This window comes from Lates calcarifer, linkage group LG7_2 (assembly GCF_001640805.2).
Source record: "Lates calcarifer isolate ASB-BC8 linkage group LG7_2, TLL_Latcal_v3, whole genome shotgun sequence".
NCBI classification, from domain to species: domain Eukaryota; kingdom Metazoa; phylum Chordata; class Actinopteri; family Centropomidae; genus Lates; species Lates calcarifer.
This window is the reverse complement of record NC_066854.1, coordinates 7,653,184-7,667,657: the sequence shown is the minus strand read 5'-3', so window position 1 is coordinate 7,667,657 and position 14,474 is coordinate 7,653,184. Positions and strand designations below refer to the sequence as shown.

Genomic DNA, 14,474 nt, shown 5'->3' with positions numbered 1-14,474 from the left:
ATGTCATTTGTGCATTATGGCAGACGGCGTGTGCTGCACAGACTTACAATTCAAAGACCATGTAGAGCATGCCATCAGAGCTGTAGGTCTCCAGCAGTTCCACGATATGAGGGTGTTTTAGCATGTGGCAGATACTGGCCTCTCGCTTCAGATCTGTCAGACAGAAATTAGACAGGGGGTGGAGTGAGATACTGTTTACATTCAAAAATTAGTATTCAGTCCAGAGATAATAGTTAAGTTGCAGGTTGGGAGGGTATATGTTTATCTGATTTTATCAAACTTAATTTTATATATTTATATAATACTTCATTTTTTGTCCTTCTTGTGTAGTTGAGAACTTTGTTAACTGTAATAACCCGACGTGTATGAAATATTATAATAATCCACCCATCCAATTATCTTTTTAATTCCTCAGTGATCGTACTTTTAAATGGGCAAATTTCATTGTGTGCTTCCTCTATTGACTCATTCGAGGACTTAATGTACTCAGCTGTTTCACTACTTCCAGTGCTTTGCTCTCAGACTCCTTATAAGAATATCTGTCATTTTCCATACACTCACATCCACACACATGTCTGCAATGAGAAACAGATAGGGCTGTATGTCATTTCCCTCAAAATGTAATATGTAGAGGTATGAACAGATGAGGTGAGAAAAAGCTTCAGGAAGATGATGTTGTGGCACAGAACAAATAAGAGAGATACAAACTCAACAACCACACCCATAACAAGTACAGTCTGTGGATTTTGAAGGCTTGAATTTCAGTCTTGGTTGACTGGTTAGGTCAAATTTCTATTATTGTTTTTACTGAGAGGTAGAACTATTACAAGAATGCACCAAAAAATGTGAGCCAAGAATCAGATTACCTTTGAGTGAGAAAGCTACCTGATATTCATTTGAGAAAGAAAGACATCTATTCTACTGAGAGGCTCATTTGTAGTTGGCTGGCGCTTTGTTAAATCCTTCTGCGTCCCTGGATGGTGAGTTAAGGAGATGAAAAGCGAGGAGGACAAGTCCAGCATGCCGCCCTCCTCCTTTCAAAACCTCAACAGACGTGCCACACCTCAACTACGCCACCAGGGGGAGTTGCAGAGCATGTAATTTAGAGACTGAGGGACACCATTCTTCAGCAATACTGAACAAACAAGGTGAGATTTCACATGTTGGGCAGAGAGATAAGCAAGCTAACAAGCTGGTATCTCAGAGAAAGACATGGAACACCAGATGTAGCACCACTCGAACATCATTTTAATTGCACATTTAAATGCACATCTGGCCTGCGCTCATCAGCATCATCCCCTTTCATTATCACCACATCCAGACTGCGCTGCAAATACAACTACGACGTGACTCTGTGGCATTCCTTGTCTTTTGACTGCCTCATTAAAGAAAACAATACTGAAGGGAAAACACTGCTGAGGGGAGCGGACTGTCCTCCTTTTAGAGAAAAGGAAACACACAGTATTGAATAAAAATGACCAGCAAGTGGTGACACAAGTGGTAAGACAGAGATGCAGACTGCTGAGGCAGGCTGACACACATAATGTGCTGTTGTTGAGCTCCTCACTCTATAAAAACCTCATTTACACAGTACACTCCCCATCTGCAAGTCTACTGATCTTTGTGTGTGTGCATGCGTGTGTGTATGTGTGTGTGTGCTCATTGTGTCGTGACAGACCAGTATCATTATGCAACGCTGAGAAATGACGCTGTGTCCCCACTACAGAGCCCCCATTCTCCTGTTCCTTTGCTTTCATTATTTCTCTCCTCTCCTCTTTACACTCGTCCTCGGACCGTCTCATCGAATATCTATTCTTGAACTTCACAATGCTGCCCAGTGTCCGCACAGCAACAAGGAAACCACTCAGACAGAGGGAGGGAGCCAGAGAGGCCTGGAACAGTCTGAATGAAACCAGTGCCATTCACTGGGGCAATTCCAAATCAATTCTTGCCCGAGGCCTGGGTAAGATTAGGCATTGTGAAGCAATGTTAAATAATTTCAGTTTGTTATACGACAGTTGCATCTCACTATATCAAATCTCTAGGATAGAACCAGCTTCCTGAAATCACACTGAAAAGTCAAAAATGCTTGTAACTGGAATTACCTTGTCTGGAGTACTGATGAATTATATTTCCAATATATTCATTCCCTAAACTTACAATACACATTTAACTAAGAACATTCTATTATTTGCTGAAATTCATTACCCATAAAGCTTTGATGTTGATTGAGAGCGCTCACTACTTCACTGTCTACATTTATCCTTATTAAATTCTACAAATCCAGACACTCACTCATACTGCTGTTACTCAGTACTCCCAAACTCTTAATTACACCATTAATCTTTTGTTCGTCTAACTCCCTCGCAAGCTCACGCGCAAATATATTCATACATAACTATGGATGTTTGTTACTCAGCTTGTAGCTCAGGCCCAGGCTGTAGTTCTGTCTCCCTATCCCCCTCACTCACATTTATGCTGACACAGATTCTTTCTTAATAAGCTAAAGTATGTGGTCTAAGGAAACCACTCTCCAAACCTGGCTGCTTTCCAGTTCTCTACCTTGTCACTTTGAGAAGAAATAAGCCATGTGCTTATTTCAGCCATTTGCTTATTTCTTCTCTTGTAACTTTTTAAAATGTTGTAAAAAGGTACTTTTTCTAACCTTGGGTAGAACTTCCACTGTCACAGTTTAAGGTTTCATTTCGATGTACATGAAAACGCACTGCACTTGATATTATGTAGAATTCAGTTTAGGAGATTCTGTTTTTGCAATATCTCATATCAATACCCACAGGAAATGTGATACTTTAAGAGGACTATGTAATATAATCTGGGACACAGACACGTTAAGTATGGTAACCTGTATGTTGTTTTCACTTGTGCATCAATCAAAGGGAGTGAAAATGATCACCCTCAAACATAGCTAGCTTATTTCAGTGCACAACAAATGCAGCATTTATGTGTTATCTGTATTGATTTATTTCAGTTATCTATCTTACACAAACTAAAATGATTTTTATACTTTGAACCTGTTTTTTAAATATTATTGATACTGGACTTTTTTAATTCAATTAACTGCGGTCTATTAGGGCCTTTATGTTCCAATAATGCAATACTATTTTACAAAAATATGAAACAGACTAGAACAGCAAATTCAATTTCCATGAAGGAATGCTTTCATAACAATCACAAGTATTTCTATGTCCTTCTGGACATTCTTGTCATCACACATGCAAGCTAAATGTTGCCATGGTTGTTCCAACTGACCAGTGACCACAGGGTGAAGCACGGTGGAAACTAACAGTACTATTTCAAACATTTCCAATGTCTGAAGAACCCTTCAATGTAGGTGGTTTATATTTCCGGGTGATTAAATTTAGACACAGGATCATGATGGCATACTAACCAAAAATATTTCGAGTGCAGACTTTGGTTTGGGAAACACTGGTGAAAATCTCCACTTTTTCAGTTTCTCCTCCCTTGGGTCATTTCCTTGTCTTGCTGTTATTGGCTGCCAGACTAATCTCTGACTGGGACCTCACAGATGGCACATAGCGAACGCCAACATTACCACCAACACACACACACGCACACACACCTATGATCTTGGTCTCTCTCTCTCTCTCTCTCAGACACACGCACAAACCTCAGCATGACAAAGCACAAAACCGCATGCTGAGACATGGCATGCATCTATATCTCACACATACTCGCTATAACAACCTAACCAATACACACACGCCATGATCCACACATACAGACAAACACATGCAGTTCCAACATGTTATTCATCTTGATGCAGCATGTGTGACATTGTGCCTCATTTATTTGTGTGAGAATGCCATTATATACTCTGTGTGTGTCTTCATGTTTGATATCTGAGCCAAACACTATTTTCAGATTATTCCCAACATTTGTTTTAACCCACAAGGAGAGCCAGGAGGGTGGGGTTTGCATCATAGCACAGAGAGCAGTTCACAAGTTAGTTAAAACTTGGAAGATGTAAGTAACTCTGTTTAAAAGTGTAATTCTCTGTGACTGACACAATCCCTGACAACTATCCTCTCCTGTCCTGATTCTGTTAACCCCACCCATCTGGTGCTTAAGCGTGCATCAACAAACGCTAACAGTAAAACCCAGCCACAGTTCAAACCAGGTCTGTTCGTGCTCCTCACCTTCTGTGCTGAGGCCAGGGCTGGAGGTGAAGCTGGCAACATCGACGATCTTTACAGCAAACTGCTGGCCCGTGTCCCTGTTGATGCAGCGCCTTACCACGCTGAAGGGACCCCTGCAACACACACACACATACATGCTGAGTTAGTCACAGACAACACACAAGCATAAATCTCTGCGCATACATGATTCAAACAGAGGCATAGTTAGCACTTACCAGAAACACATGTGCGTATAATCACATGCACACAACCACACACCAGCCTAGTGCAATAGGCAGACACAGCACTGTTTCTGAGAATATGGTGGATTTACAGTGGGTGGTTAGCTACGCATCGTAGCCTTGCTGCTCATGCCAGTGGGAATTATAGAGCAGTGGTGTGCAGCACAGCTGTAAAAGCTAAAATAAAAGCTTTATTATAGAGACCTGAGTGAGGGAGACCTAACCTACAAGGTTTATTTTTGGGCAAAGGAAGTGCCAGATATTGTAAGGTTGTGTTTCCTTATATAACTGCATCAGGGCTGACATATGGAAACTATAAGGCATGATATCCCGTTCAACAAAAATTCTCAAGGTTTTCTATTAAACATGAACAGAATGGTCCGGCAATGACTTGCTCACCCAAGAAGATAACTGTTCAGGGTGTATGTGGCAGATTTGAGATTTCTCATTTTTGCGTTGGACAAAAAGAGCTCTGTAGTACAGGAAAAGATTTTGATTAAATGAATTCTCGGAAATGAAAACACTTTGTCATTTTTAAGATCACATACAATCATATACATATACTGTTCTAACATTCTTAACTGATTAATAGGCCTCATAAAACAATATGTTACTATATAAAGTGACTTCATTTTCTAAAAACACAGAGGTTAAAAGAAATTGAATAAAAATCTCAGCTCTTATTAATAAGTTTACTTGTTCTTTACAGTGATTGCTGACTTCTATGACTTGATTCCTCTACAGTACAATCTATGACAAAGTGCCAGAAATGTTTCATTTCTTCATGGATAAGAGGTTGATAAAAGTCATAAAATATGTGATACCCACTGAGTAAAGTCAGCTAGCTGAGGGCAGGTCCAACAGTAAATTGTAAACTGAGACAATCAATGTACTGTCTTTCCTATATATACAGTGTTTTAGGGTAGGTTACATACATTTTGTATAGTCCATACAAATGCTTACAAACATAATCAAATTGCAATTAAAAGCTACTACTTTTCATTGTTAATTTTTAGGTGAAGAATAATCATGTATCTAATGTATAAAATAATGACATATGCTCTTTACTTGATAAATAACAAACCACTAATCAGATATTGTCTTTGATTCATTTTCTGTTGATTAAATAACAGATTAAATAGCCATTAGATAAATTGTTACAACAGTGTTTGTGAAAAGCTTTCTCATAAACACACAGGTCACATCCATGTAGAAACCGTAACACCTTGTATTTCTTAAGTCTCACAGATAATAATATATAATAATTCTTTTTCATTATGCCAAAGCACCAAGCATGAGATTAAATCAGGAACAAAGTGGCGGGAACAAACACTGAAAGCTGAGACATTCGCACATTTTCTGTCTCCTGGCCCTTTGAGAGTTACAAACACACACACACACACACACCCCTACCGTGTTACAGCTGTCTCTACATCTCCCAAGTCTACAATCCTCAGAGGCGGAACCAATGCTACTGGAGACACACACACACACACACACACACACACACACACACACACACACATCACAGTTTGCAGAAGCAAAGTGGTGGCCATTAACAGGCGTCGGTTTAACTGAATTAAATGAATTTGCCTGACAATGTCCGTGTCAAACCAACAGTAAAATCTATCCAGTTTAAGCGTCTGTGCATGTTGGAGCTGCAGCTGATTCCCTCTCACATTTGTCTCTCACATGTGCTGTAATGATTAACCCATACAAACAAACGCAGGCAGCATGTGCACGCTCTGGGCTGAGAGAACCGTAAAACACAACACTCTTTCCCTCAGAGTCCACGGGAATCCTGCTGGTGATCTGACAACCCCGCTGACCTTTGCCCCTGCTGGCTTAATGTGCCGTAGCAGCTGTGTTTCCCATTACAAAAAAGTGGTGTGGTGTGCGGTCCTGCTTGAGCGCATGTTGGAGCTTCGACCCACCGATTTCAACCTTACTGTATTTTCAGATCTGTGTCTGACTGGTGTAGGTTCAGGGGAGTCTGGGGCTAAAACTACATGGATATAAATGATGCAGTAAGGAAAAGGCCATCTTGGCACTGATCCAATGTGTGTCAATAAACCTCATTACCACCATTAAGCAATGAGGTGGGGTTGGGTGAACCTGCCAGATTTTATGCATCAACGCCATTTGTAATCTCAGCTGTCAATTCAGGGGAGCTGTGTGGAGAATCAATTCACGAATGGGGCTGTGTCTATAATGGCTGTGTGGTACAAGTGAAAGGGGGTTGGGGCCGCTATTTAATTTAATAAATTAGAATGCAATTCATTTCATCATCTGGAATAAAAACATTAAATGACCATTCAGCCATATACAGTAGCTATTACAGAGGCATTAAAAGAGAGCAAATAGGTGTAAGAGAGACGGAGGGAGAAAGAGCAAGCCTGTGCGTGTATGTGTGTGCGCCTGAAAGCAAGGAGTTGGAGAGGCCGCATGCCGTACTGACATCACCGCAGCTGTGCTGAGTGGGCTCATACAAAACGCCCACACATGGCTCACATCCGACAGCGGCAGTCATCAAACATTAGCCCGAAGTGGCAATCTTTACAGAGAGCTCCTTGGCTCATTTCAACTCTCCGCTACATGTAAATCAAAGACTGGATGCTAGGTTAGATTTTTAACATCCATGTCGGCCATGAGCCAAATTTCCACCCAGGTCTCTTTTCTCTCTCTCTCTCTCTCTCTCCTAAACAGGGATGGGACACATCTGTAGCTGCAGACTCAACATCACTGGTACTGCTCTCCTGAGAGCAACCATCTTTGCTTAAAGCAGCATTTTGCTCTTTAGCGGTGGCCAGCAGCTAGCATAATTCACTCAGTTAGTCTGTCTCCCAAAAAAACAAAGGAAAAAATGCTTGTGTAGAGGGAAGATACAGAAAAATGAGGCATGAGTTTATCAGGTTGGCAAACTATTGGTGCTAGTTGATCCTGGGCTCTAATACCGAACCAGGTAAATTGGATCTTATCTGGTCTTGTCACCGTGCACATAATCATCTGTGGAATACAGTGACGGGCCTATAATGCTAACTTTCGCCACACCATCATTTAGCTGTTTTCTGAAAATCCCAATGCATTTAGAAAACCTCACTATTAACATTAAATGACATAATGGATTCAATAGCGAATGCACAAACATAATTAGCAGACCAAAAAGGTGGAATCAGATTGATGTGTAAGGAAATTTAAAGTTGTGCCATATATTTTAGCGATAAGATTTCAGAGTGCTAAAATTATCAGTTTGTGATGACACCTATGGATATACAAAGCTGACGACCGTCTATTAATACATTTTTACATACATACGTGCTCTGAGAGAAAAAAAAGTCTATGAAAGTGATTCTAGCAAACTAATTCCAGGATAAGTGCTGTTTGCCCTAGTGCCCAAACTGAGCTCAAGTGCAAAGCTCTTAATTTAACAAGTTCAACAAAGTTCACTGCTGCTCAACCATAGTCTGTGAATGTCTAAGCAACAATAATCCAGAGCACTTCCTTATGCAAATTAGGGAAACAACCCCTTTGAATATTAGTGGGGGAAATTAGCATTTGTGTTGCAAACTGAAATTTAGAGCAGAGATACCCTCAGGAGGTTCTAAAGCTTTGGCAGAAAATCCTTTCCTATACATAAGTCAGGAGAGGATCCAGGTTTGTTTAAACCACCCTGTAGACACTGGCCTTGTAGTCTGAAAGACAGCTTCAACTTTACAGCATCCATTCACAACTATTGATTCGCTGTGTGTGGGCAGCTAAAAGGATAAGAGCTATACATGGAGACCAAGGTTCTCTAGTGAAAGAAAACAATTAAGATTACTATATTGTACAGGCTAGGTAAAGAAAAAGTCTCCCCTATATGCTACACAGAGGCACAACCTGGCATAGATATCACATTAAACATGTTTCATCATTCAAACCAAACACAACCTGAAAAGACCTTACAACATTACCTGTTAATGATGCAAAAAATGGCTCTCGATATCTTCCTCTACAAAACAGATGGGAAGATGACACGTTCCATAATATGATACTTTATTGATCCCAGCAGGAATTCAGTGATCTCGCTTCAGGACGATTCAACTGAGCGGATGCTCACCAAGCTGGGGGCTTGAACTGAGGGTTTTCCAGCTGAACGGTCTCGCCGACCCCATTTCCATACACGAGGGAACAGAATACTAGAAAGAGATCTTCATTTGCAATCCAAAATATACCCAAATCCCTACAGAGATGAATTCACACCTCTAACACGATTTCAACTGAGTCAACATAATTAGGCTTCTCAAAGACTGCCTTCTACTGCATGCAGGTGTACCTAATTAACAGGTAACTCAGTGCAAGCTGCTGCACACCAAACATTTCTAATTGCATTGCTGTTTGCACAATAAAAGTTGTATGAGTCATCAGAAACTGCAAAATAAGTCCCCATGATGAGGGTTACATCAAGCAGAAAGAGTAATATTAAACATGACTAATTGTGGGGCACCCCCGTAGCCGAATGGTTGGGGCACGTACCACATGGGCTTAAGTGCCCTAAGCAGCTGGTCCCCAGATTGACTCCCAGTTCTGCGTGTCATTCCCCTGCTCTCTCTCCCTGTTTCCTGTCTCATCTCCACTGTCCTATCTGAAATACAGGTGAACCCCCCACCTCCACCCCAAAAGGAAAAAAAACATGAATAATTGTGTCTTAACTATTTTACTTATTAAACCTGCTTGAAGCCACTAAAAACATTTGAAAAGTGTCGACTATATTTGTACTTTAATTGCTTAAAGTTGAGACAAACAATTTTGCAGTTCTGCAGCACAGCAGCTTGTGTAAGATTTGTATGCTAAGTGCTGCATCTGTTTGGGGAGAAACTATCTTTAGCCCTCTAAAAACTATGAAACAATCAATGAAAATTTAAGATTTAAATGTCGTCCAAGCAATTTAATTATCCAACCCAGAATAAGCCAGAGGACTGATCACTTCATTGGTTTAGAGTGAGTCGCACATCCCAATATCCTTGGCTCTAATGAGCACCCCAGGGCTGAAATAAAGAGCACTGTGACTCCAACAGTGCTTCTCAACAACCTAAGTCCTATTCAAACTGAATCATTACAGACAGAAATGGATTAAATTGCTTAAACGCTTTGCCAACACTTCAGTTAAATTCGAAATCTCAAAAATGGGCCTGTGGTTAGTACATTATGTTCACATCACATCATCATCACATATTCACTATGTAAACTACAAACAATGAGCACATGATGAGCATGGCCTGCACAGCACACGCCTGCTCAATAGCCCGTGTCATCTTTCACCAAAGTTAATCCAGTCAGAAGTTGAACTGACACCTGACCTGTCTGATCTTCCTCCACTGAAATAAGGCTAGTGTGACCACATGGGAGCTGAATGAACATTTACATGCATGAGCTGTAAAATCAGACATAGTCCGTGTGTATCCCTATAGCACTGCTACACAGACATATGCAGCTCTGACTGTTGCCACGCAACTATAAGCCCTGATGAATTAGGGATCCTGCTTACTAAAAGTTCAAATATTTTTGACTTATTGTGCTTTGGCTCTCAGTTCTGAAACCTTGCTAAGTTCTCTGTGCTGCCAGCGATGGAAAAGCACATCTCTCCATCGAAAATAATGAGAAGGAGCAGGCAGTGCTGGAACAAGAGGATCCCGGTGGACAGGGAGCCTATGTTGGCACTTCAGTGTGCATTCACAGTGACGTGGAACACAATCTAAGCTCAAAGGCCTATGCCATCACAGAGACCGGTTACATCTAATCAGGAAAACACTATGCGGAAAATAAGATCAAAGGGAAAATGTCAGTATAAAGGCTGTTAACTTCACACAAAAAACTTTCTCCAAATGTACTTACTAACCGTCTTTCAGAAGAAATCACCCTGAACATGGCTCTCCCTTTACAACCCACGTTTAAAGGAGATGATTACTGAACAGTGATGGCGTCCCCAACGCTCTCAATCCCACCCAGCCAGGCTGCTCCTCTCTGACACAAGCTGATCAGGGACAATAATAGACGACTGGTCTGAACAACAATAGAAGACTAAAGGAGGGAAGGGCTGGATAATAGGGTTTATGTACAAGTTTGAAAGGAGCTCAGGTCATAAGTCAGCGAGAGACACGCAAGTGTACAACAGCACCAAGATCATCCAATAATGTGAGACAAATTACCATGACAACTCTTACGATACATGGCAGGAGGTACAGGACAAACTAATTACTACAAACTTAGTAGGGATTAGTTCATTTCACCCACTCTCCATTACAGTATTTTTCAATTAGTGTGCCCCAATCAGACCCTGATGATGAAATGTTCAGCAGCAGTTTATTAAAACAAATTCACCCACAAATATTTCACATCGTTTGGACATTTGCTACAACGCTGTTTCTTTTTAAGTGGGGGAACACAAAAAAACTAAGTAATGGAAGCCTGGAGGAGGCCTTTACTGGCATCATACAGTCAATCCATTTAACCCAATGAATGGACAAATTAGCATCCTGCCTTCAATCCATTTTGTGTAAATCTGGCTATCCCCTTACATGACAAAATGGCCTAGCTTCTGATACAAAACATACTAATGCGAAAATGCAGGAGCAGGAATATCCTCTAACGAGGAAAGATAATAATTGAATATGGTTTTTATGATGGTTTCCTGTGGCGATATAGCATTTCCATTTCAAATTTTAATTAAGTAACATCCTCAGGTTTCTGCTGTCTGCCATGTTGTCCACTACCTACAGTACTGCTGACAGTAAAACATGAGGGTAAAAACAAAGTGGAAGAGTGCTGCAGTCAATGTCTTCTGGCATTATTTATATCCTTAGCCTCAGGGCCATCCCATTCCCAACTCCACTTGTCTCCATTGATCTGCCTCAGCCTCCCCTCCCCTCCCACCTCGGGGCCCTAGGAAAAATGATCCCCCCCCCTTCCTGCAACACATCCCAAGTCACCAGGTCTCAACACACTTGATCCATCAACTGCAGTTTCACAAAGGAACTGGCAGGATAAGGGGGATTTTCTGGGACATAAATGTGGCATCTCGCTTCTTTACTAAAGCTTAAGATATGCCTCAGTATTGTTCAGTCATGTATTACTCGTCTACTGACCAGCCTAGAATGTGTGACCACAAATGCTTAACACACTTGGGAAGTATTTGCACAAATACTGTACTTCTGTTTGCTTGCGGTTGCAGGGAGTACCAAACAGGTGGGGGTTTCTACACCTCTACAAATGTGTCACTCTTCGCAGGCTGTTCAGGTTTTGTCATGCAATTAATAATCACAGAAAAGGCAACATGTGGAAGCTGACATAATCAGCTTATATGGCAAAACTCCCCACATCTGATGCCTAAGGTGGATGAAAGTATCAAAAAAGTCAAATATTGTTTGACCCAGGGGAAACATACTTTATCGTCTATCATTCACACTGGCAGGTGGATCCAAGGAAAATATTTCCATTCTCCTGTATTCACCACCTTAGCTGATTTGTGCTGTCAAATAACCAACTCTCGCCAGTGGCTCCTTGAATCCGTTACTGGGACTCCAAGGTAGCAGTCCTGGACCAACCATCAATTAGTAACCAAGGCAACAGGAAGTCTCAGGATAAAGAGCAGGGCCTGAGGGTCTGGAGAGAGTGTGCCTCTTTCCCCTACAACAAACTTAATGGACCCTCAGACCTCCAATGAGTGAAGCTCGCAGGGGGGAGGGGACTGACTGGTAGCCTGCGACTGTGATGGGCCTGTCAGGTTTCCTGCATCACTTCCAGGAGGAGTGGAGGAGCCATGTCTGACCACAATGATGAAACATGCAAACTGTAGCATATTTCATGGCACCTTGAACCTTTGCATCTCATGGTTTAAATGTGCATCTGCCTGTCTCCTGATTTACATAAAAACATAAATACTTCAACACTGTATCATGGGAAAAAACACTGCTTTCTCTGACACCTTCACTGAGTGTCTGACCGGCTACCCAGTCTGCCTGTAACTGTATGCAGGTTTGGCTACTGTCAAACAGGAGGATTAGAGGAAGGAAAATCCTGTCTGTAGACGATTGTAGATGTGCAGCCAGATGATTCTTCCACATGTCTCTTATTTCAAACCCAGGCTGACAGCTGTCAGCTTGAACTGAGAATTAATCTCTTCATCAACTGCAATAAATGACATCAGTGTGGTGTAAAATAGCAGTTTTACAGCCGTACAATACAGTATTATACTAATATACTACTGAGATACTGCTCCACATTTTCAGCCTGAAATCGAATAAGTTTACGTCTGTTACAGTCTTGTAGATTTACTTTCCTACGTGGAGGTCATTGTGTCAAGCACTATCTGTGACTCTTGATTTTATGAAATTATGTGTTTGTAATTAATCCCCATGTTAAGTTATATTGCCCTGCACTTTGAAGAGCGACCTCACCTCACCCACCCAGTGAACTTTCCCCTTGAAATACCTGCGGCCCTGCACACATAAGCAGCACCCAGTATAATTTAACATGACCAATGCAGCTGTACCTTATGTGGCAAAGCAGAGAGGATACTGTAAAACACCCAAAACAGTCAAAGACAAACAGACAAGGGGAGTGGGCATGTTAATGACAGTACTTACTTTCCAATCACCTCGCACAGCTCGTAGACATCCTCGAACAGTACGTCGTCGTCCGCCATGGTCATTCAGGTAAACGAGGATGCTCTCCACAAGATATCCCACCCACACGGGTTTTGGAGGAATCAATGATAGCGTATATTCTTGCTGAATGGAGTCACTATTGTGCCAGACTGCACACTGCTGGTAATTTAAACCCCCCAATGTCAGTGTCAGGAAAACCAGTGGCCACTCAACAGTCCAAGTTATCCTGCTAGCCACATTAGCTGGCGTCCAAGGCTGTCACTCCGCGGCCCCACCTTCTCCTGAGCTACTCTCCCGGTAGGCTGGCTAGCCAGCGAGCTAGCTAAATAGTAACCACAGACCAGACCCCAGGGCGTGGAGATTTTCTCGCTCGTTTGCAGAAAAACACCCCTCTTTGCATGCCTCGGCTTTGTATCTTACTGCTGGAGGTACAGGTACAAGACTCCCTCAGCAGCATCCAGGGGCACTTCCCGCACCGACCGAGATGCTGTCTTCACCGCAAGCTAACGGGGAAAATGGTTGGCTAGCTGGGTTAATATGAGCTAGCTGTCGATGGAATAACCGGTTGGCTCGCGCCGTTATTGCGCTGAGCACACCCAGTGTATCACAGATGGCTTATCCCAACGAAAACGTAATGTCACCAGGCTGCAATATGCTTCAGCTTCCCGAGCCCAAATGGAAGACCTTCACGTTCATGTCGACGACTGCTCTGTTGCATACACCGTCTGTGCTGGTGAATACTGAAATTATTATCGTATTCCAACACAGCCCACCCTTCGTCCACCGTTGCTCCAGTTCCTGTGCTGGTTCAGATGCTGGCTGGCTTTGACTGGCTGTTCCTCCGACTTCCAGAAATGCCAGGCCCCTCCCTCTATCGTCCAGGAAACTAGTCCGGCCAGAGCCGAAATGGTCCGGGAGAGTGGGCCTGGATTCGTCTTTCAGCGTCGCTCGAGCCAAGATGGCGTTCGACGGGGGTCTGATTTCGGCGCAGTTTCCTAATCTCTTCCAACGGTTGCATCCAGCGTATCCCGCGCAAGCGTCGACCATCCAAACCCCATCACCTTACGTCAGCCTTTCCCCGTCTTATCTCCATCCTTTTAACATGCAGTTTATTCCTCTCTAAATTATCTCCCCTGTCAGTAATAACTTATTTCTCATATACTGCCTGGCAGCCATACGAATAAACAGGTGCGGTTTCTCACACATAATATAAATAGGAAAGATTGCAATTTTCAGTGATTCCCAAATTCCCATGGGTCGTTGGGGAGGTTCCTCAGCAAAATGATGACTGATTAGTATCTATATTTTTTCATTATTTTGATGCTGACGATGGGATAGTGATACACATTTGTGTATTACGATGCTCAATTCTCTATTTCTCTTATGAGTCATGGGTGACACTGTGGCAAAAAGGCTCTGGAGAAACGTGT

The 14,474-nt window shown here is 42.2% G+C and overlaps 1 protein-coding gene across 7 annotated transcripts in view; it reads right to left on the bottom strand.

Annotated features, from left to right (window-relative positions):
• LOC108872986 (peripheral plasma membrane protein CASK) overlaps nt 1-14,065 on the bottom strand; it is a 40,173-nt gene extending 26,108 nt beyond the window's left edge. Inside the window, exons 1-3 of one of the 7 annotated variants that reach the window (XR_007809035.1) lie at nt 13,024-14,065; nt 4,179-4,291; nt 48-153 (exon numbers count right to left, since the gene is read on the bottom strand). Coding sequence is in view for 6 of the 7 variants with exons in the window: in XM_051065947.1 (XP_050921904.1) it covers nt 48-153; nt 4,179-4,291; nt 13,024-13,088 (284 nt within the window). In the remaining variant the exon portion in view is untranslated. The remainder of the gene's footprint in view (nt 1-47; nt 154-4,178; nt 4,292-13,023) is intronic. The other 6 variants (XM_051065947.1, XM_018660958.2, XM_018660964.2 and 3 more) reach the window with 6 other exon arrangements.
• Between the last annotated feature and the right edge of the window lie 409 nt (nt 14,066-14,474).